The sequence below is a fragment of the Diabrotica virgifera genome, chromosome 5 (genome assembly GCF_917563875.1).
Source record: "Diabrotica virgifera virgifera chromosome 5, PGI_DIABVI_V3a".
Classification (NCBI taxonomy): domain Eukaryota; kingdom Metazoa; phylum Arthropoda; class Insecta; order Coleoptera; family Chrysomelidae; genus Diabrotica; species Diabrotica virgifera.
The window spans coordinates 225408130-225432191 of record NC_065447.1 but is presented as its reverse complement, the minus strand read 5'-3'; the positions used below and the strand labels follow the sequence as shown (position 1 = coordinate 225432191).

The 24062-nt window shown below is 32.4% G+C and overlaps 2 protein-coding genes across 2 annotated transcripts in view; one reads left to right on the top strand and one right to left on the bottom strand.

The window, feature by feature from the left end:
- LOC114341792 (translation initiation factor eIF-2B subunit delta) overlaps positions 1–7167 on the bottom strand; it is a 32709-nt gene extending 25542 nt beyond the window's left edge. The window contains exons 1-3 of the mRNA XM_050651800.1: positions 6904–7167; positions 6574–6852; positions 4365–4712 (exon numbers count right to left, since the gene is read on the bottom strand). Coding sequence (XP_050507757.1) covers positions 4365–4712; positions 6574–6852; positions 6904–6931 — 655 coding nt within the window. The 5' untranslated portion in view covers positions 6932–7167. The remainder of the gene's footprint in view (positions 1–4364; positions 4713–6573; positions 6853–6903) is intronic.
- Positions 7168–7300: 133 nt separating this feature from the next.
- On the top strand, positions 7301–11069 carry LOC114341793 (peflin). Its single transcript, XM_028292604.2, has 2 exons — positions 7301–7495; positions 10025–11069. Exons 1-2 carry the CDS (start codon positions 7487–7489, stop codon positions 10739–10741), a joined length of 726 nt encoding a protein of 241 aa, XP_028148405.2. The 5' UTR covers positions 7301–7486; the 3' UTR covers positions 10742–11069.
- The last annotated feature ends 12993 nt before the right edge of the window (positions 11070–24062 follow it).

Sequence of the window (24062 nt, the reverse complement as noted above, 5' to 3'; positions counted from 1 at the left end):
AGAAAATAGAAACAAGAGAAGAAATGGGAAGTCATAAAGCTAGTTAGGAATAAGGGTAAGGTAATATAAGATAGTAGGCCCATAATTTGGTATAGGGAAGGACTCCTATACCTTAGGAGGAAGGAAGGAGTCCTTACCTGTACCAAAGAGACCACCAAGGTTTGACATTCGGAGATGATGTGGTTGTGCTGGCAAGAGAAAAATAAGAACTACAGGAGACTACAAAGCTGCAAGGAAATGGGATTTATTACTTTAAATGAAAGTAGATAACTTCAAGACACGTTTCAATATCCCTACCTTCAACTCGCTTTGCAGCAGTTTCACGTCAGCACGTTTGAGCATAGTAAGAAACGTTTAACAGCTGTTTCCTTTTTTTGTCAATTATTCCGCGATTCAAAAACATATTCCGGTATGCATCACTTTATGATTTGACAGATAAAAAGAAATTGAAAATAAAAGTGGTCAAAACTTTATACACGTTTTTTCGAAAGCAGTGGACATTGTAACTCAAAAACTACTTGACCGATCCACTTGAAATTTTGTAATGATTTTCTTTAGACATTTCTTGACGTAAGGCTGCCTAGATATGTTTTGTTTTATGCTTATTTTTTGTTTAACAATAATAAATATGTTGATTTTCAACCTTTTTTTTGACTTTTTTGAAAAAAATTTGTTATTTTGACTTTTGAGTGATATCAAAAACTCAAAACACATTAATACTAAAAAACTCGACAACATTCTCTCGAGAAAATCATAACCTAATAAAATCTTTTTGAATTTCTGTTTCATATGATACAATTCTGATGACCACTGCAAAATTTATTTTTTTGGAGTTGTCTCTAAAAATTTAATAAATAAAAAAAATAATAAGTAAAAATAAGCTACCATTGGCTTACTGACCAAATTTTTTTTGGATATTGTTTGAATTATACTAAATATGTTTACTTGTTTACTTTAAAAATAAAAAAATAATTCTACAATAACATACTATCAAAGAAAATTAATTACACCTCATTACAGTAAGTCACCACATTTTTATGGAGTACCGAAAATTCATAAAGCGAACATACCACTTAGACCCATTTGTAGTACCATCAGTTCTCCTTGTAGTGAACTATCCAAATTTTTATTAAACATTATAAAACCATTTGTTAATAATGATGACACATTTATAAAAAATACAAAACATTTTGTAAACAAATTATCAACTATTGAGTTTAATCCAAATAATATTTTAGTAAGTTTTGACATAAACAGTTTATTTACAAATGTGCCATTAGATAAAACTTTAAACATAATCAAAACGAAATTAGAGAATGATGATACATTGACAACTAGGACAAAACTAGATGTATCAGCTATAATGGAGTTATTGACATTATGTACTAATAATACCTATTTTCAACTAAATAATGAATTTTATAAACAAAATTTTGGTCTAGCAATGGGCTCCTCTTTATCTCCATTATTGGCTAATATATTTATGGAGGATTTCGAAACTAATATCATTTCTAAACAAAATTTAAAACCCACTGTATGGTGGAGATATGTAGATGATGTGTTTTCAATATGGCCTCATAGATCAGAATTGTTGGATACATTCCTGAATATTATAAACGATCAAGAAGAGACAATAAAATTTACAATGGAAAAGGAATATAATAACACCCTGCCTTTCCTCGATGTTTTAGTCTTAAAGAAGGATACTGGATATGAGACTCAAGTGTATAGAAAACCAACACATACCAACAGATATCTCAATTACAAATCAAATCACAACATCAACGTTAAAAAGGGAATCATAAAATCCTTATATGATAGAGCCAAAATTACTTGTTCTAACGAAAATTCCTTTTTAGAAGAAAAACAATTCTTAACATCTGTTTTATTAAAAAATGATTATCCTTTATCGTTTATAAATAAGGAATTGTCAAGATTGGATCGAATGGAACAGAACAACATTGAACGGGATCCTACAACATTCACAAGAAATAATACGAGGAAAATATCAATACCATACATAAAAGGACTATCCGAGAAACTTAAAACAATAGGAAATAAATTCAACATTTCAACAACATTCAAAACAACCAACACATTGAGATCTATTCTATCTAAAACTAAACCTAACAATGAACAAGAAAGGACAAAGAATTGTATTTATAAAATACCTTGTGAATGCGAACAGTTTTATATAGGTGAAACATCAAGACCATTAAACGTTAGAATAAGTGAACATCAATCTTATATTAAAAATAGAGAATTTGATAGATCTCAAATATGTCAACACGCATGGGATAATGAACATAGAGTTCAGTGGAGAGATTCAAGTATAGTCCTGAAAGAAACAGATAGTAAAAAGAGAAAAATCAAAGAAGCGGCTCTAATTATGCTAAACGAAACCAATTGTGTCGCAAATTCCTCGGTGGAATGCAGTAGGATGTGGATACCCATACTGAAAGAGGAAGTCAATAGAAAGAAAATACCACAATTAGTAAGTCAATAGTCGAGTTAGTACATATTTTATATTTTAGTATTACTTATATACCCATGTATTATTTATATTATTTATAATTTAAACAAAATTATAGTAAAGTCAGAATTTGGTATTAATTTTGAGAGTAAATTAAATGTAAGACCAAATACTTACGATGTCGGGATAGTATCACGAGGTTTTTCCTGGTTTTCCCTCGTGATTTACTATGAGATCTCTAACGCGAGAATTTTAATGTCACCGTTGCATGTGGTTGTCTTTTTAAAGACAGATCACATGCTATGATTTTTTTTTGTGACGGATATTCTTGAGTTGGGGTTGATTTCATGTAATCGAATGAACTATCTTTCAGTAAAGTCGTCCCAGGAACGCAACTCATAAATATTGGCAATATCATTTTAAAGTCTTCTACTTTAAAATGTATCATATGTATCTGAATTGCCGATGTAAATGAGTCAAATTAAATAAATTATTAGAAGAATTTTTTTACTAAGCAACATTTTTGTTTATATTAATAGTATTTTGTATTTTGACAACGGCACCCGATTTGGGCGTCGAAACGTTAATAAAAATCATTTTTTAATAATATTGTGGCTTATTTCCCATTCTAAATAGTTAAAATTCTACAATAGTTACAAAAATGTGCTTGAAATGTTCATTTCAAAACTAGGTTAGCCTGACTAAAAAATAATGACGACCATGAAAAAAATAAATAGCAAGAAAGGATAATGACAAAATAGAATCAATAAGCTGTGTAAAACGCAGCAATTGAAAAGAAATGAGCATATTACAAATATGTATTTCGACGGCCTAATTAACAAGCCACGTAACTCCAAAAAAATCGAATTTTGAATTTTAATGTTATTACAATGATCTATGGTAGCTCTACATTGCTGCCTGAACAATAAACTCCAAAAAAATTTAACTAATTATAGAAATCATAAAAACAAAATACGTATCTTTTTTGGTGGGAAATTTGTTAATGCAAACCTGGTAACTCCTGGCTGTGGCAGCATGTTTCCATAGTGTAGCATGTGCGTTGTGTGGTGCTTGGCTGATTCATTCTGCCTGTGTAAATGTATGTTTCCAGTTCATCCAGTGACTCTCAAATTTGATGGTAAGTTACTTTAATGATCTAACCTCAGCTTATTCTCGCCTGTTTAAGCTCAAATATATTAGCAAATCGATAAATTCCAAGGGCATTATAGGTACTTGGTTTGCTTACAAATCAAAATGTTTGGTTAGTTTCCTATTCAGCGGAGTTACGGGTTTTGTTACTTACCAACATATTGTTAAAGTACCACGTATCTGTTAAAACTCCTAACTCCAATAAAGAATTGTATTAGGTATATTTATACAAAGAAAAGATCCTACTGATATTAGAATTATATTTATATTGGTGTTTTTAAAAATATAAAGTCAGTAAGTCCTACTTTTTCAAGTTTATTTAGTTTTTTGTTGCTCCTGTAAAAACAGGATAATGCGAGTTACGTGGTTTGTTAATTAGGCCGTCGATTTGCTAAATAAGACAGGCAAAAACAAAAAAATATATAGGGAAGTATGAAAAGAAGCAAAAACTATTAGCCCAGTAAATGAAGAGTGAATACAGAAATACCATGTAATTTTCAGTATCACCACCGAATTGTATGAAAATTTGGATGTGGGTTCAAGGCACAAGTCCAACTTTAAAGTGAATGGTAACTAGAACCTAAATCCAAATTTTCAAGCAAATGTATTGTGATGCTGAAAATTACACTCCAAAACGGTCATTTACTGGGCTATATTTCAAGGCAAATATGTAGGTACATCAAAATAACACCATTTTAAATAGTTTCCTTTCTATTATAAAAAAAGCAGCAAAAAATATTACCTAGCCTAATAAACACAGGATGAATATCAGGATGTACAGCTATGGTATGTGTTTCTAGTTTTAATAGGTCTTCATTATATAAATGCTGTACCAGCTGCACTTTATGAGAATCAGTAACCTTTTTAACTTCTTTCTTGGTAATTGGTTTCTTTTCTGTTTTCTGTTTATTATCGTTTACTACTTTTTTATTATTTGTATTTTCTTTCTCTTTTAGCTCAGAAGGAGATTTTGGTACTTGTTCAGGTTTTTGTTTTTTCTCAGCGTCTTTTTGTTGCCTCTGAGCTTCTTGTAGTTCCCTTCTTTTAGCTTTTAGTTCTGCCTTACTTAACTGCTCATTTTCTTTATTATCTGGAAAGTATAAAGAAATATATAAACATTTATTCAAATTATACATCTGATTTATTACACATAATCATAAATCAGAAGAATTATTGTTTTGATTTTGCAAAATTGATACTTTATCATATCAATTTACTATTTTAGTTGGGGATAAGCCAAAAAAACTGACTTGTTTTGCACACTATAATAGATGGAGACAGGTAAACTGCATACTATAGCAGCAAACAAAAAATATCCTATTGAGTTGAAGAAATGAAAAGGATAGCCATGAATAGTGAGATACGTTGTGTCTTATAATAATGTTTAATCCTCCAGCGGATAGGCAAAATAAAATAACATTGTATTTCCATATGGAAGGATGGTTAATGTATGCTGATGATGTGGTGTTGGTGGAAAATAATGAAGACAGCTTAGAACAAAACTGCAACAGTGAAGACAAGCTCTTAGGAAAAAGGTTTTTTTTCTTGTGGAATTTATGGCTTTGGTGAGAACCAAAAGAGGAAAAGGGTTTAAAACTTAGTAGGACAAAGACATAATCCTAGCAAACAAATACTATTTTGGAATGAGTAGACATATAAGAAGCAGAAACTTAAGCCAAAAAACAAAAATAACCATATACAAAACCCTTATATAACCAGTGTTGACATATGGATTGGAGACATGGATCATTTCCAAGGCAGATGAAAACCTTCTGCTTATATTTGAACTAAGGATCCTGAGAGGAATATTCGGTGGCATCTGTGAAAATGATGTTTGGAGGAGGAGATACAACTACGAGGTATACCACAGATATAAACATATACAGTCAGAAAAATGAAAGAACACCCATGAACGATCACATAAATCACTTATTTTGTATTTGCTATCTTTTTCTATAACAAACGTTTGTTATTTATAGAAAAAGACAGCAAATACAAAATAAGTGATTGATGTGATTGTTCATGGGTATTATTTCATTTTTCCGACTGTATTTGGTGGTAAAGATGTAGTGTCTCTTATAAGAATAGGAAGACTAAGATGGGCAGGACATCTAACAAAATTACAGAACCCTCCTTATGTCACAACCTGTGGGAAGTAGAAATGGGGGTAGGCCAAAACTCAGATGGAAGGATGGTGTAGATGAGGATGGGAGAAAGTAGGCGCAACAAAATGGCAATGGTTGGCAATGGATAGGACTGACTGGCGTAATAGACTTGGGAAGGTCGAGGCTCTTTCATAGGGCTGTAGCACCATTGATGATGATGAGGATAAAGACAGAATATATGGAATTTCCGTTTAAAGATGGAGTTACAAATAAAATGATATCTTTGGATGGTGAAATGACGGAGTGAGAGTTGAGTGTTAAAAGTGAGAGTTTTAAGTACTTAGGATCGGTATTACAGAGTAATGGGGAAATAGATGGAGATGCATGCAATACAATTAGGGTTGTATGGATGAAATGGAAGGAAAGGAAGAATAGCTGAACTGCAGATACTTGGAAGAAGCAGGAGAGGAAGACCAAAAAAGACCTGGGGAGACTCTTAGGCAGGACATATCAGTAAATGGGATTGATGTTGATATGACTCAAGATAGAAACTCATGATGAAATGCAATTAGTTCATGTAGTGCATTAGTGCACGTAGGAATAATGGCAAAGAGAATGGTGATGATGGATGGAGGGTTAATAAATAAACAATTACTATAAGAACAACAAATCCTTAGGAAACATCACATTATTAAATATATTCATAGTTTAAAATACAATTCTATAATAGTAAATTATAATCGTACCATACACTGACCTTAGAGAACAACTTCAGATGTTAGAAAATATGCCCAGGTGTTTGTTTGAACAAAACATATGTTATGTAAACAGTAAAACAACATTTACCTTTAGCTTTCTCTTCTTCCAGTTTTTTGGCCCATTCAAGTCTTCGCAGTTCTTTTTCTGAAAGTGTTTTAGAAGCTACATTGTGTTCATTGGATTTATTTTCTTTTTTATTTACACCACCACTTTCGACTTTTGGTTTATTGTTCGGATGGGAAGTACTATTACATTTGGGTAAATTAGGGCTTTGTGTTGCTTCACCAGGTTCTTGAGTCTGTCTAGCACCTACTTTTTGTGCTCTTCTTTCTTTTTTTGTTAAACCATCTGGAGCAACTTTTTCCTCTACGATGTAAAATTAAGATTAAAAAATATATACGAATTATTTTTACTTACTTTTATTTTCCTTCTGTGCCTTATCCATAGCTTATTATTTGAATGATGAAAAACTTTCCAAACATATGAAATTTTTAAAGTCTAACACCTAACCTCTAAAAAAATACTCTTCTTTCTTGCTTTGTTTTACAGGTAGTGTGTGAAGTTAGCTACACTTTTAACCATTATAGTCTGGTCATATTATCGAAAAAAATACATTTTTGGATATAATCGAATCTTCACAACACAAAATATACGTGTCATCTTCTAGATCGCATAAAAAACATATAAAAAATAATTCATTGTATTTATTTACTTTTATTCACTTCAGTTCAATCTTAAACGGAGTTGGCACGTTTTTAAAAAATTTGACATTGAAAAAAATTAATTTGACATTGACATCATACGAGACAAATGACTTTCAATACGGAAGTGTTGGTTGTTGCAACATTCACATTCTTGGAATTAATGCATTTCTATTTAGAGAATTGAGAATTAATCATTAATCATAAATGAAGTTACCTCTGTTGTAAAAAATTATATAGACGAATTGAACAACCTATTTATTCCTTAAAATATAGTTATAATTATAATACCTGTAATAATGTATCCAGTAAGTACAATATTATGTTTTATAATGAATACATGATGAATACTAAAAATAATAGTTTTTCTCTGTGTAACAAAATTTAATTGCCATCAAGCAATAGAATCTAACAATTTCAAATGTAATGTACTAAAATACTCTATTTTAACTTTAAATTGTATACTATTACGTGTTTTTAATTAATTAATTGCTAATTAATCAAATGAATTGTATTGAGTGTAAAGACAACAAAACATAATGGTAAGGACATATAATCTTATGGTAACTATAAAATATGCAATTCTAAAGTGATTTAAAAAACTAAAAAGGATGACCGTGAATACTCAATTGACTTAGCATTAAAGCCTTCAAAAGATACAATTTTTAGGTAATTTTTATGAGGCTATGAGTGCAAGAAGGGTGATTTTTTTAGTATTATTTTCTACTTTCATCCTTTTACCTGACACAGTGGTTCATTCTTATAGCTCTTAGAATTATCTTTAATTAGTGAATTAAATAATCAAATTTGTTGAGTTCGCGTTCACTCAACAACTTTAAAAGTGCATTTTTATCGAAACAGGGATTTTTGAATTTGCCCTTCTTACACGCCTAGCCTTATATTATAGGCCATACGCTATCATATTTTAGCAGGTTTAATTTAAATTGATTACATGTTCTATAATTACCAAAACTTGTAGTATTTTACAAAATATCTTATACTTAACCCGTTCGGTGCCCATGATACACAAGTAGCATCACCAAGGTTACTAAATGAACGATTTAAGTACGTGGTACCAGCCAAGTGGAACTTGTTCAAGATGGGCACTACATGTTAATAGAGACTGGTTTCTAAATCAATGCAGTTAAGACACATTTTATGTGACTCGGACCTGAATTCATGCATATCTTCCTAATATGCTTCATATTATATACAAGAACTATTTAATACTAAATGTCCATAACAAAATATGGAAGAATGTAATGTATTCACTAGCTATTTTCAAGACACTTACAAATTCCTCAGAAATTCTGCCCCTGGTAATAATTTTAATGAAATAAAAAATAGATTTATTCATTGTTTCTAATTCATAATTTTCGCAGTATTTCTAAAGATGACTTCTGTGAAACTTAGTCTAATGCAGAAACATAATTGGCCTTGAAGACCTTTTTCCTTAGATGCCGTGTCTGTATTCAGACTTTGGCAGACATCATGTTTATGAGTTCTTGAAACTTTATTTATTTATTTTTAAAGTTCAACAGGCCTTGAAGACCTTCTTCTTTAGGTGCTGTGTCCGTATTTAGAGGTTGGCCGTTATCATGTTTACGAGTTCTTGAGAAAGTTTCTTTCGATCAATCCATCTCTTTTCCTTGAATTATACGGTAAAGTAGATGCTATGTAGATCCTCTAATTATATGGCTGAAGTATTCTGTTTCTCCTCTTTATGATGTTTATGAGCAGAAGTTCTGAATTCATCACTTGAAGAACATCTCCATTAGAAGTGTGCGAAACCCACGGAATCTTAAGGATTCGTTGATAGCATTGCACCACAATTTGAATGCTTCTAATTGAAGATCTTAGGTAGTAAGCTTGATAACTGTTTTGTGGATTCTAATTTTTGTTTTCCTTGAGACATATTTGGATTTCATTAATGATTGCAATTCTCCATTCTTTTTGTTTCTGTTTATTATTCTTGAGTTTATCTCACCTTTCTTATGTCCCTTTTCATTTAATTTTACACCTAATTCTTGTTTAAAACGTTTTTTTTTCTATGGCATACAGATTCTTGGTAAATCAATGTTTTTCTTTCCCTTCCCCACTCACCGAATGAATTTTAGGGGGACGCCTGAAGTAGGAGAGACAAAGTCATCTCATTCTTCTTATTTGAGATCACATCTCTGACGACTGGATCAATATACCTATAAAAAGAATGTGTGTGTACTTTGTACGCATGTACAAAGTTATGCTTCTGTTATATGACTTCAACGAAATAAATATACTTTAAACAGTTTATTTTATTTTAATATTAAACTAATTTTGTAACCACTTTCCAAAAAAAAAAATAGGAATGGTCTGGATTTAAACCCAATACCTCTCAATCTGTAGCCGAATGCTCTACTAATAACCCTACGAGCTCTCTGTTTATATAGTTTCTCCTTGCACATAATGACAATTCACGGTAACAAAGAGACGAAGTGAAGTACATAACATAATACATATAAAAATGCTTTTATTACTTATCTTACTCCCGAGGAAGACAAATCCAAAGACACAAAAATTATAATAAATATATTTACTAAAAACACTAATATATTCTTTTCACACCTTTCTTTGCACTGATATATACATAACTTGAAAGATTTAGCAACTAACGCCATACTGTGTGTGTGCGCATGCGCGCAGAATAATAAAAATTCACTCCCAATCGCGCCTAAAGAAGTATAACTTCAAAAAGTTATTGATTTATAAAACAAAAAAATTATAAATAGAAGGACTTTGCTTAATAACTTTTTGGTAGAAGGCCTATAAAATTTTTAGTCATTTTTTGTTCTTTATAGAATCCAGCATATGGAGCTTACAATCCAGGAGGTTATGGTGGTCAACCTCAAGGAGGAAATTATGGCCAACCTCAAGGAAGAAGTTATGATCAGCACCAAGGAGGAGGTTTTGCTCAACAACAAGGTTTCGGCCAACCTCAAGGGGGTTTTGGTCAGCCCCAGGGAGGCGGTTTCGCTGCATCAGGTGGCTATGGTCAACCCAATCAAATAAACCCTGATGTCCAGTCATGGTTTCAAGCTGTCGATAAGGATCGTTCAGGGCAAATCAGTTGGGAAGAACTTCAAGCTGCATTAATCAATGGACAAGGTGAAAATTTCTCCCCCACAGCTTGCAAATTGATGATATCCATGTTTGATATTGATCACAGTGGAACTATTGGGGTAAACGAGTTTCAGTTGCTTTATAACTACATTAACCAGTGGCTAGCAGTTTTTAAAAACTATGATAGAGATGGTTCAGGTAGTATTGATGAGACAGAACTTACACAAGCCTTTCAACAAATGGGCTTTAGATTCTCTCCAGAGTTTGTCAAATTTTTGTTAGTTAAAAGTGATCTTAAAACCCATAGCAGGATGTCTGTTGATCAGTTTATTGTAGTATGTATTCAGATTCAACAATTCACAGAAGCCTTTAAAAAGAAAGATCGTGAACTGAAGGGAGTTATAACACTAGGTTTTGAAGAGTTTTTGGGTATTGCCTTGAGTTGTTCTGTATAATTACCATATGTATCTCAGAAAGAAGCAAAAATCAGTTAAAATTTAGTAAAATTATTTCTGATTTATATACATTTATTTTAGAGTTGTAGAAATATTCATATATTTTATACTATACTATTAAAATGAAATAATTCAGATTTTTTCTAATTTATTTTTTATGTATTTTTGTGTAAGTAGTCCATTTAAATAAAAAAAATGATCTATGCAAATCCATTAAATTGTAGTATAGATATCTCTGATACCTGTTGAGAATTATTATATTTGTTAAGAAATTAGATTTGTCAATGTGATAGCTCATTTTTGTAATAAAATATTCCTGCATAGAAAAGCATTCTTCTTTTTCAAAATTTTATTACTGTGAATCTATTTTGGATGTTTGGTAATAGTATATTATGCTATGCAAAGAGCATGTAATGATGGTCATTGTGATGCGAGTTTCGTAATGATAATATTTATATAGCTCTGCTTCATAATGATAATATAATTAAATGCAAGTTGTATACATGATTTTTTCTATGATCATTCACAACGAAAAATATATTCAATTAATTTTGTAAAGCAAACAAATTAAGTAGTTATGTGGTTAAATTAATTATTTTGTTGATACATTTATATTTTCAATATTACAAATATTAAAATGAATTTGAGGATAAATTTTTAATATCCCTATCGTTTTCAGACATTTTCTTAAAAAGATTTAATTTTTAAATTAGTCAGTTTGTTTACATTTTGAGAACTGTCAAAGCGTATGTATTTGACTCGACATTAGTCACTGCGTATGTGCCACATAGGGCTTTTCATCGATTGTCATTTGTTTCGAGCTTCTGTCACTTGTCGTATAATATTAAGATATCTACGTCATACATCTTTGGTTTGTATCATTGGTATATGCCAATAACGTATGACGTAGATATATTAATATTATGTGACACATGACAGAAGCTCGAAACAAATGACTGTGAATGAAAAGCCCTATTCATCGCGAATGTCATCTCGCGATTCTATAGGGCTTTTCATTCACAGTCATTTGTTTCGAGTGTCTGTCATATGTCGTGTAATCCGTGTATATTAATATTATACACAGATTATACAGCATATGACAGAAGCTCGAAACAAGTGACAATCGATGAAAAGCCCTATTGCTTAGAAATCTTAATTGTAATGAAAATCTGTATTGTTATGTTCGTGTAAAACTCCCTTAACCATGAATGTAGGTTGGTACTACTGTCATCTGAACGACAGCTGTCACATACTTAATACTGCGATAGAAAATGGAAACCATGTGCATAATTCTGTAAAATAAAGTATTTTACATCGAGTATTATTTCATTACAAATACTTACGTCCTTTAAGTACAAAGGACTTGACATTTGGCGACGAGGATAATGGATACAAATATTACAGACACTACATCAACTACAACGTTCCAACTACAGCCGGTACAAACACGAGTTCCTCGACTACAACTGCGATAGTTGCACCTGCTACAGCTCCAGTAATGTCTACACAAGTTTCTACATTCCAGTTTTCCGTTGAACCTTTTAACCAGACAGCTACAAAATGGTCCAGGTGGGTAAAACGGCTGGAAGGAGCATACAAAGTTTTTAAAATTCCAGAGGAAATGAAATTGCCCTATTTACTACATTACATGGGGTCGGAAGCATACGATACACTGTGCGATAAACTAGCTCCAGAGGTCCCTGAAGACAAGTCATATGAGGATACAGTTAAGTTAATGGATAATTTTTACAACCCTGCACCACTTGAAATTGCTGAAATATTTAGGTTTCAATCAAAAAGACAAGCAGAAGGCGAAAGTATACAAGAATACCTACATTCTCTACAGAAACTTGCCATAAACTGCAACTTTTCCACATATTTAAAAAGTGCTATACGAAATCAGTTTGTTTTTGGTTTACAGTCAAAGAGGATTCAAGCCAGACTATTAGAAACAAAGGGATTGGACTTGGACCGAGCCGTAGAAATTGCAGCAAGCATGGAAACTTCAGAAAAGGATAGTAATCAATTTTCTCACAACAATAATTACAATCAGGCTAGTATAAATGTTTTAAATGCGAAAGCAAAAAGTTTTCATAAAAATACAAACACTAGTAAATTTAATGATAATAATACAGTAAATAATCATAGTAGCTCTCCTAATAATACTTTTACAATGTCAAATAACCGTAATAGGGCTTGTTATAGATGCGGAGACACCTCGCATTTAGCCGATAAATGTAATAAAAAGCATTTAATCTGTAACTTTTGTAAAAACGTCGGACACATTCAAAAAGTTTGTTTAAAGGCACAACAAAATTCACACAGGCAAGTAAATTCAGTAAACTCTGCTCAAGAGGTCTTAGAAGTAAATGCTGGAAATTGCAAAGATAAATTTTTTATAAATTTAAAAGTGAATGGTAATATTTTAAATTTTGAAATTGATTCTGGCGCTGCTGTTACAATCATAAATAAAAATATATTTGAAAAATATTTTCCTGCATTACAATTACAAAAATCGGATGTTAAATTAACTACATACTGCAAAAATAATTTGAATGTTTTAGGTTTAGTTTCAGTGGAGGTTGAGCACCAGGAATTAAAGCACACTCTAAAGTTGTATGTGGTGGATGGTGATGGCTACTCACTGGTTGGTCGAGAGTGGATACATGCTCTGGAAATCAATTTACATCAGGTAAATACAATTCTACATGAAAATTTTGAAATTGCAACTTTGTTAGATAAATATAAACATTTATTTGAAAAGTCAGTTGGTGAAATAAAAGGGTTAGAGGCTGAAATTTATCTAAAACCTGGTACTAAAGCAAAATTTTGTAAGGCCCGTCCTGTAGCTTTTGCAATACGCCCTAAAGTTGAGGCAGAATTAGAGTCCTTAGTAAATCAGGGAGTCTTAAAGAAAGTAGCATTTTCGGACTGGGCAACTCCTATTGTTCCTGTAGTTAAACAAAATGGGGACATACGCATTTGTGGTGATTTTAAAATCACATTAAACCCTTGCATTGAAGTGGATGAATACCCTTTACCTACACCAGATGACCTACTTTCCCAATTAGCAGGTGGGGACAAATATACAAAAATAGATATTACGAAAGCTTACTTACACTTGCCAATAAAAGATGAAATGAAACATTTACTTACATTAAACACCCATAAAGGTTTATTTCAACCAAATCGATTAATGTTTGGAATTGCTAGTGCTCCTGCCAAATGGCAACGTTTAATGGAGCAAATGCTACAAGGAATAGATGGTATTTCAATATTTCAGGATGATATAAGAATTACAGCTCCAAATAATACCTTACATTTACAAAGACTTGAACAAGTTTTAAAGAAATTATCTGAACATAATTTACATATAAATTTGGATAAAAGCGAATTTTTCAAAGACGAGATTGACTACTGTGGATATAAGATGAGTAAAACGGGTGTGTCTACTAGTGCAGATAAGGTAACTGCAATTGCAAATGCTCCAATACCTACAAACAGAACTCAAGTTCGGAGTTTCTGTGGCCTAATTAATTATTACAGACGTTTTTTAAAAGATACTTCTACAATTTTACAACCATTAAATAATTTACTTAAAAAGAATGTCAATTTTAAATGGTCGAATACTTGTCAAACTGCGTTTGACAAAGCAAAAAAACTCATTTGTTCTAGAAATGTTTTATGTCACTATGACCCAAATTTACCATTAGTACTAGCAACTGATGCATCACCCTATGGGGTAGGTGCAGTACTTTCACATATCTTTTCAGATGGTACAGAGAGACCCTTACAGTTTGCTTCTCAAACTCTTACTACTACACAGCAAAGGTACTCACAAATAGACAAAGAAGCTTACAGCATAATTTTTGGAGTAAAAAAATTTTACAATTATTTATGTGCTAGGAAATTTACTTTGCTCACTGATCATAAACCGTTAGTTCAAATTTTTGCACCTGATAAAAGCCTACCAGTTTTAAGTGCAACAAGAATGCAACATTATGCAATTTTCTTACAAGGTTTGAATTATGACATTCGTTACAAAAATACAGATTCTCATCTCAATGCTGACGCACTTTCACGTCTACCTATAAAATCAGAACAAAATTTCACACATGATGAGCCAGATATTTTTGAAATAAATCAAATTGAAACTTTGCCTACAAATATTAGAGATCTAGCTTTTCATACAAAAAATGATCATACCTTAAAAAAATTACGTGTTGGGTTAAAAACAGGAAAACCTGTTGATAAACGATTTAGCTTCAATATAAATCAAGCTGAATTTTCATTACAATCTGATGTTATTATGAGAGGACAAAGAGTAGTTATACCTACTAAATTGAGAAATAAAATTTTGACAGAATTACATACTGCACATTTTGGAATAGTTAGAATGAAATCTTTAGCTCGTAGTTATTGCTGGTGGCCTCACATAGACCAGGATATTGAGTCACTTTGTAAAAATTGTTTAGAGTGCAATAAGCATAAGAACAACCCAATTAAAGATAATTCTCATATATGGGAGCCACCAAAATTTTGTTTTGAACGAGTGCATGCTGATTACGCTGGACCTTTCAATGGAGGTTATTATTTTATATTGGTAGATTCCTTCAGTAAATGGCCTGAAATTCATTTTACAAAAAATACTACTACAAAAACTACTATTGAAATTTGCCGAAAAATTTTTACAACTTTTGGTATTCCTAAAGTTTTTGTTACAGACAATGGTAGACAATTTGACTCTCATGAGTTTAGAACTTTTATGAAAGATAATGGAATTACACAAAAATTTACTGCACCCTACCATCCTGCAACTAATGGACAGGGAGAGAGATATGTCCAAATACTAAAAAAATGTTTAAGGGCTATGCGAAGTGAGGGAAATGACAGGGAGTTTGAATTATGTAAGCTACTTATGCAATACCGCAGAAGCCCACATACAGTTACAGGTAAAAGTCCCTCAGAACTTATGTTAGGAAGACAAATAAGGAATAGATTAGATTTACTTAAACCTTCATGTAGTGATAGAGTTACCTATACTGATATGAGTCTAAGAAACTTTGATATAGGAACTAGGGTTTCCGTGAGGGATTATTTTCATTCTAAATGGCAATTTGGCATTATTGTACTCAGATTAGGGTTATTGCATTATTTAATTCAGTTAGATGATGGTAGAACATGGAAACGTCATGTAGACCAAATACGGCAAATTGGGGAATATACTCCATCTCAAAATAATCCAACATGTTACATTCCGGATACCATTACTCACAATTTGATTCCGAGGGAGGCATCAATTCCAGAGCACAGTGTCTCACCACCACCTACCGAAGTGATTACTGATGAATCCGAAATTTCAAACAATATGGAAAGTTCGAATAGTGTACCTGGGGCTCAAACTGAAACTGAGGAACCCATTTTAAGGCGTTCCACTAGAGTAAGGAAACCTGTTACCAGACTGAATTTGTAAGTACTTTTACTTCTAGTTAACTTTTGTAATTCATGGTCAAGGGAGGAGGTGTTATGTTCGTGTAAAACTCCCTTAACCATGAATGTAGGTTGGTACTACTGTCATCTGAACGACAGCTGTCACATACTTAATACTGCGATAGAAAATGGAAACCATGTGCATAATTCTGTAAAATAAAGTATTTTACATCGAGTATTATTTCATTACAAATACTTACGTCCTTTAAGTACAAAGGACTTGACATGTATCATAATGACGTTCATTATGATACAGGTAGTGAAATCATAATTGATATATTAAAGTATGTATGAGTGTAGAAAAATAGTATTAGGGCATTTTATTGCAAATAATTATGCGGTTCATAGGGAAACATTTTCTCCTAAACCTCTTTTATAGCATACTGTAATATTGTTATCATTATATCTTTCAGGTTTTTAAAATTTTGATAAATTTTGTTTGTCTTGATCAGTTTGTGTCAAAATGTTTTGGCGAATTTAAGGATGCAATCTATCATGCCTGCCCTTCTTTTTCACCTAGCGGCACATCAAAGGATGAAGATTTTTTTCAAAAGGTGCAAATTTTGAAAACCACCAGGTGAGACCGGTGGACAGGTGTGCTACTCTGTCCAGAAAATTGAATAATTTCGAAAATTTGCTGCTTGGAAAATTCTTTACGGTATAAATCACAAGTTTTCTACATATGGAAGAGCAAACAAACCATCAGCTTTGATTGATTAAAATAAGTCGATTAGTAGGCTATTACTTATATAAAAAAAATAGAGCTAAAAGGAACTACAACGTTAAAGGGGTTTTATTGTTTCATATGTTCAATGGACCCTCAACTATAAAAAACCTCGGAGTGCTACTGTTTAAAGGAGTGTGCTTTTGAGAAAGTGGCGAATTAGTCCCTTTGGTGTTACCAGGGTAGACCCTGGTGAAAGAGTAGTACTTTTCGAACATATACATCTACAGAAAAGTTGTTTAAAATTAAATTTCGTATCAAAAGGTCACTTTCTAAAGTCAACAATTTTTTTTTTTCACAAAAATATATTCATAACACGAAGCAAAAAAAACACAGAACACGATTTGGTTTTTTTGCCCCAGTTTTTTCGCAAACATTGTTCTATAACTTCTTTTAGACAGTTTTAGGTGTGTCAATATGCAATGGTACAATTAATAGAAAGAAAAATCAATTACTATTGAAATGATCTATTGTAGAAGATTCTAGGACTAATTTTAAGCAAGATATGGTTCTTCAAAGTTTTCTATTTTTAACGATTTTTGCTTTTACCGCTATTCTTTAAATTTCACGTTTTAATTTCGTTGGTAATTCTGTGTACCTGATCAATAATATGTTTATTTCTAAAGCCAAATTGATGGTTTACTTAAACATAAAGAGAAACCACATAAAAATATAACATTACTGCAATAGGTATAGGTTGCTTTGAGTATTCAGTCGTTAGTAACATTTTCCTTTATTCCACAACACATATCACTTTTTTATAACAGTATAAATGTACCCGCAGAACTAGATTACTTAAAAGCTTTAATAATAGTTCTATTATAATATATGTATAAATCATAATAGTCCTACTAAATTTTAGCTGAGTATATTTTATTTTTATAATGATCTGCATTTACCATTTTAAAACGCCCCACGCATATATGAGATTTAATTACCAGTAATATTTAAAGACTTTAATTATTAATAGTACTATGTATACCGCTTATCTTGTCAACATAGAATCTGGAAATTTTAAGGGTGAATAACTCCATGAAACACAATTTTGTTAAATCAATATTTTGTTACCCCTACTAAATTTTCTATTTAGTAGGGTATGGCTACCATGTAGTAGTCGAATAACCGGCAAAATAACGCAAAAGATGGAAAATATAATAAATTCTGATATAAAAAGAAATGAAACTAGTAGAGGTGGAAATTATCGATATAATGTTAATACGTTTGTATCAATAATTTCCACCTTTACTAGTTTCATCTTTTTTCGCTTCACAATGTATGGGCCATTCCACGAACATACGCCTGTTTTGGATTACTTCGACAACGAATATTTTACTGTACAACATAAGAAGTACGAAAGTAAATGGCGCTAATAATTATTCCAATAAACAACAATGTAATTTGCAATTTACTTTCATTCTTCTTATTTTGCACAGTAAAATATTCGTTGTCGAAGTAATCCAAAACAGGCGTATGTTCGTGGAATAGGGTATATTATGTTTTCCATCTTTTGTGTCATTCTGCCGGTTATTAGCGCGGTCATCACTGTATAACTATTTTGATTTTGTTTTATGGGTGGAAGAAAAATTAAAAGGTTAATAAATGTAATTCATGTTTTTAAAACTTTATTTGTTTATTTGTCATGGTATAAAATATCGACGCTGAATCCATTCTCGTGAGGCATATTCATCAATTGTTATCAAAATGATTGTATCATTGAGAAATCTATCAATATTAAATCAATTTTTGTACAATTTCACCCTTAAAATTTCTCTTTCGTATCAAGTATTATCGTGATATTATAATTGCATTTTATTTAGTGAAGCAGAAAGATTTTTATTAAATTAAAATTGTATTTTGGTACGTATTCTTGTTTAATATATTACTCTATTTTTATCTGTTCAAAAATTATTGTTTTATTTACCGTTCAGAGAAGCCGCGATCGCAAAATTGATAATGGTGTATGCTTATTGTGATATATATTTAATTTTCTCTATGTTTTAGTTAAAAAAGACAGTATTGTTTTTGCTTCACAATAATTCATCATCAGTGGTGCTATACAGGGTGGTTCATTAATAATTGTCCATATAGTAACTGAAGAAACCTTAGCACAAAATACGAAGATTTAACCGAAAACACTTAAATAAAATGTGGTTCCTTATTGAGTTACAGGGTGTTTTATCTAAAAATTTAAAAACTATTTTTGCTCAGCATTTTAAAACTATTCGATGTATCTTTTTCATACTTGGCAGGAAGTATAGGTACTGTACAAACTACTAAATTATGTTAAACAAACGTATCTGGCTATTACCAGAGGCGTACGACGGAGGAAAGTGAATGGTTGACCCTTTCCAAATTTTACGCCACTGGCGGAATTGCTATTTTAGTTAAATTTTTGGATTCTCCAATACTTTCTATCAAAATAATCTACTCTTCATTCGTAACGATAAAGTAATTAGTTTTCGAGATCTTTGAAGTTAAAAATGAAACGACACGGCCATTTTGATTAATGTATTGTATCGCTTCATTTTTAATTTCAACTATCTCGAAAACTAATAATTTTATCGTTACGAATGAAGAGTATATTATTTACATAAAAAGTATTGGAAAATCAGAAAATTACACTAAAATAGCAATTTCGCCAGTGGCGTAGAATTTGGCAAGGGTCAACCTGCCACTATCCCCTGTCGTACGCCTGTGGTAGTAGCTAGAAACGTTTATTTATCTTAATTTAGTAGGGTGTACAGTACCTACACTTTCTGCCAGGTATGATAAGGATACGCCAAATAGTTTTAAAGTACTGGGTACAAATAATTTTTATTTTAATCATAATATGAATCATATAAATAATTAATCAAAATAACTGTGCCGTTTCATATTTAACTTCAAATATCTCGAAAATTAATGACTTTATCGTTACCAATGAAGAGTATATTATTTACGTAGAAAGTATTGGAGAATCTAAAAATGGCACTAAAATAGTAATTCCTCCAGTTGCGTAGAATTTGAGAAGGTTCAACCATTCACCATCCCCTGTCGTACGCCACTGGTAGTAGCTAGAAACGTTTGTTTATCATAATTTAGTAGGGTGTATAGTAGTCGCACTTTTTGTCAAGTATAAAAAGGATACGTCGAATAGTTTTAAAATGCTGAGCAAAAATAGTTGTTAAATTTTTTGATAAAACAGCCTGTAACTCAGTAAGGAACCATATTTTATTTAAGTGTTTTAGGTTAAATCCTCGTATTTTGTGCTAAGGTTTCTCCAGTTACTATATGGACAATTATTAATGAAACACCCTGCATAACAAATCAGTGCAAATTCTTGCAGCCTGTAACTCAGTAAGGAACCACATTTTATTTAAGTGTTTTAGGTTAAATCTTCGTATTTTGTGCTAAGGTTTCTCCAGTTACTATATGGACAATTATTAATGAAACACCCTGTATTGACCAGGGCATTTAGGAAAAAATAAATCGAAAATCCTTGAAACTCCAGAAAATGACGTGCCATAGCAGTGACCCTAGGCACCAGATGCTCTGGGTGTCGGTTCTAATGGTGTATTCGTGTTCAGCAACTCAAAAAACCATCAAATAATCCCTTTGCATTAATTTAGTGTTGAAAACCCTCGAAACCCCAGATGATGACGTGCCTTAGCAGTGACACGGGGCACCAGGTGCTCCGGGGGTCAGTTCTGATGACGTATTCGTGTTCAGAGACCCCAAGAACCTCCGAGTAATATTTTACATCAATTTAGTGCTGAAACCCCTGGAAAGTCCAGATGACTTCCCTTAGCAGTGACCCTGGGCACCAAGTGCTTCGTGGTCGGTTATGATGTCGTATTCATGTTCAGTGACCCCAAAAACCCCCCGAATAACAAAATCTGGCCCTTAATATACTGATTTTGACATGTTTATGTACATTTTATGCGCTTTAAAATGCGATTATGCATTTTCACCCATTTTTGTATTGTAGACTTATTTCCTGACGTTATCCTGAACACAATGCAAAAAGTTGCAAGTCAGTAGGTGCTGTATTTAAAAATCGATTTATTCCGGTGTTTTTAGTTCTGAAAATGCCCTGGTCTAATAGCCAAGTTGAGCCTCGACCTTCCTCAGTTTATTTTGGCAGTCTTTTATGTTCATCGCCAACCGTTGTCAGTTTGCTGCGCCGATCTTCCTCGCGTTCTCGTCCACATCGTCCCTCCATCTCAGCCTTGGTCTGGCTCTACTCCTATTTCCTACTGGTACCGCTAATAGGGTTCGTCTGGGTGGGTTATTTTCATTTGCCCATGATGTCCAGTCCACCTATAGTATAGTATAGTTGATCCAAAAGATGGCATAACCCAGACATCCAAAGTGAAAGTTATCCTTCAACACCAAATTGTTCTATATGGTCCACACAATGTCCAGAAAAAATTCACACCATTTTGAGCGTCGGGTTGGGGGGGGGGGGAGGGGGGAGAAATCGGTAAATTCGTAGTTTTTTAAGTTTTTCGCCAATATTTCTAAAACTATGCGGTTTAACATGAACAACCCTCTATACAAAATTGTTCTACATTAAATTTGAAATAAAAAGGCCCTATGCATAATCTTTCTAAAATGAATGGTTCCAAAGTTACGTACGTAGTATAGTATAACTGGTCCAAAAAAGGCCTAACCCAAACATCCAAAGTAAAAGTTTTCCTCCAACACCAAAATGTTCTATATGGTCCACATATTGTTCACTAAACCGTTACACCATTTTGAGCGTCCGGTTTGGGAGGGAGATGGGAGAGAAGCCGCTAAATTAGTAGTTTTTTTAGGTTTTTCGTCAATATTTCTAAAACTATGCTTTAGCGTAAACAATGTTATATACCAAAATGTTCTACATGAAATTTAAAACAAAAAATGTTCTATACATAATTGTTATAAAATCAACGGTTCCAGAGTTACGGAGGGTGAAAGTCGAGGTTTTCGATACTTTTTATATTTTTTTGGCAACATTTAAGATATTAACTATACCAAAAACCCAGATATCCAAAGTGAAAGTTATCCTCCAACACCTAATTGTTCTATATGGTCCACTTAATGTTCAGAAAAAAATCACACCATTTTGAGTGTCGGGTTTGGGGGGGGGGGGGGGGGGAGAAATCGGTGAATATAAAAAGTATCGAAAACCTCCACTTTTCACCCTCCGTAACTCTGGAACCGTTGATTTTATAACAATTATGTATAGAACCTTTTTTGTTTTAAATTTTATGTAGAACATTTTTCTATAGAACATTCCTTACGCTAAAGCATAGTTTTAGAAATATTGACGAAAAACGTAAAAAAAACTACTAATTTACCGACTTCTTCCCCATCTCCCCCCAAACCGGACGCTCAAAATGGTGTAACTTTTTACTGAACAATATGTGGACCATATAGAACAATTTTGTGTTGAAGAAAAACTTTTACTTTGGATGTCTGGGTTAGGCCTTTTTTTGGACCAATTATACTATACTACCTCCGTAACTTTGGAACCGTTCATTTTAGAAGGGTTATGCATAGGGCCTTTTTTATTTCAAATTTAATGTAGAACAATTTTGTGTAGAGGGTTGTTCATGCTAAACCGCTTAGTTTTAGAAATATTGACGAAAAACGTAAAAAACTAGGAATTTGCAGATTTCTCCCCCCTCTCTCCCCCAAACCCGACGCTCAAAATGATGTGACTTTTTTCTGAACATTATGTGGACCATATAGAACAATTTGGTGTTGGAGGATAACTTTCACTTTGGATGTCTGGGTTTGGGTCTAACTATACCATACTACTAAGCCTACCTATTTTGATGTAGGATATTGTTTCTATCATTTTCTATTTTTTTACACTTCTCGTACGGTTCGAAATTATATCGCCTTCTACAAATACCATTCTCACCGATTGCTCCCATTATTTTTCTTAGGTCCATGTTTCTAACACATAAGTCAGCAGGATGGGGGAGGTAAGATGGGTGATGTATAATTTGTTAGTTTGGTTTTTTTGCTTAAATTTCTGTTTTTTAGCTGCTTCTGTAGCCCAAAATAATAACTTTTGTTCGTTAGCAGTATCCTTCGTTTTACTTCTTCAGATGTGTCATTATATTATTATCGTTTGTTAAGGAGGAACCCAGATAGGTAAACTTATTTCCTTCCTCAAAATATAGTGGTTTGTATTGAAGTTTTTTCAGAGCTTCTACCTTTATCTCTGTTATTTGGAATCGATACCAACATTTTAGTTTTTCCTAATTTATTTTAAGGTCCATATTTTGTGCAACCGTTAAGAAAGTGGAAACCACCTCTTGGAAAGTGGAAAAGTCCTCTTTAAGAAGGAAAGACAGGTTTAGATTTAATTAGTCCTCTTTAAAACATATTAAAGATTATTCCCCTATTGTGTAACTCACTATCTCTAATGTAAGAAGACCTGAACATCATCGGAGTATACGGCCCAGAAAATAGTAAGCCCCAAACAACAAGGGAAATATTATATGATCAATCGCAACAAGTAGTAGATCAAGTTAGAGGAAAGTTGATAATACTGGGGGATTTTAACGCTCGAATAGGCAACCAAGTAATACCTGGAATTAAACAAAAACATAATGAGAATGTCAAAAACGAAAATGTAGTATTAGGTATGTAAAATTAGAATCACCATGAAATGCTTCACACCTAAGAGAGTGGCACCAACACAAACAAAAGTCGAAGGACTAAGTACGGAATCCACGGAGTACTTATATAGAAAAAGAATATCAGAGAAGATTGCTGATAATGAAATACTAGAAAACGATAACATCGGGGAAAGCTGGGAAAAACTCAAAAGTAACATAATTAACGCAGCAACAGAATCACTTGGAGAGAGGAAAGTAACGAATACCAATATATCAAAAAAGAAAACCCCATGGTTTCGAGACGAAGTGAAGGTAAAATGTGAAGAAAAGAAGAAAGCCTTTTTACAATACAGATCACAACAAACACAACAGGCATTCAACCACTATAAAAGAATTAGAAACGAAACAAACACTTTAGTCAGACAAATAAAAAGAGAACACTGGGAGAGTTTCTCAAAACAGATAGAACAAGCCTTCTACGGAACACAAAAGGAAATATGGAGAATGATCA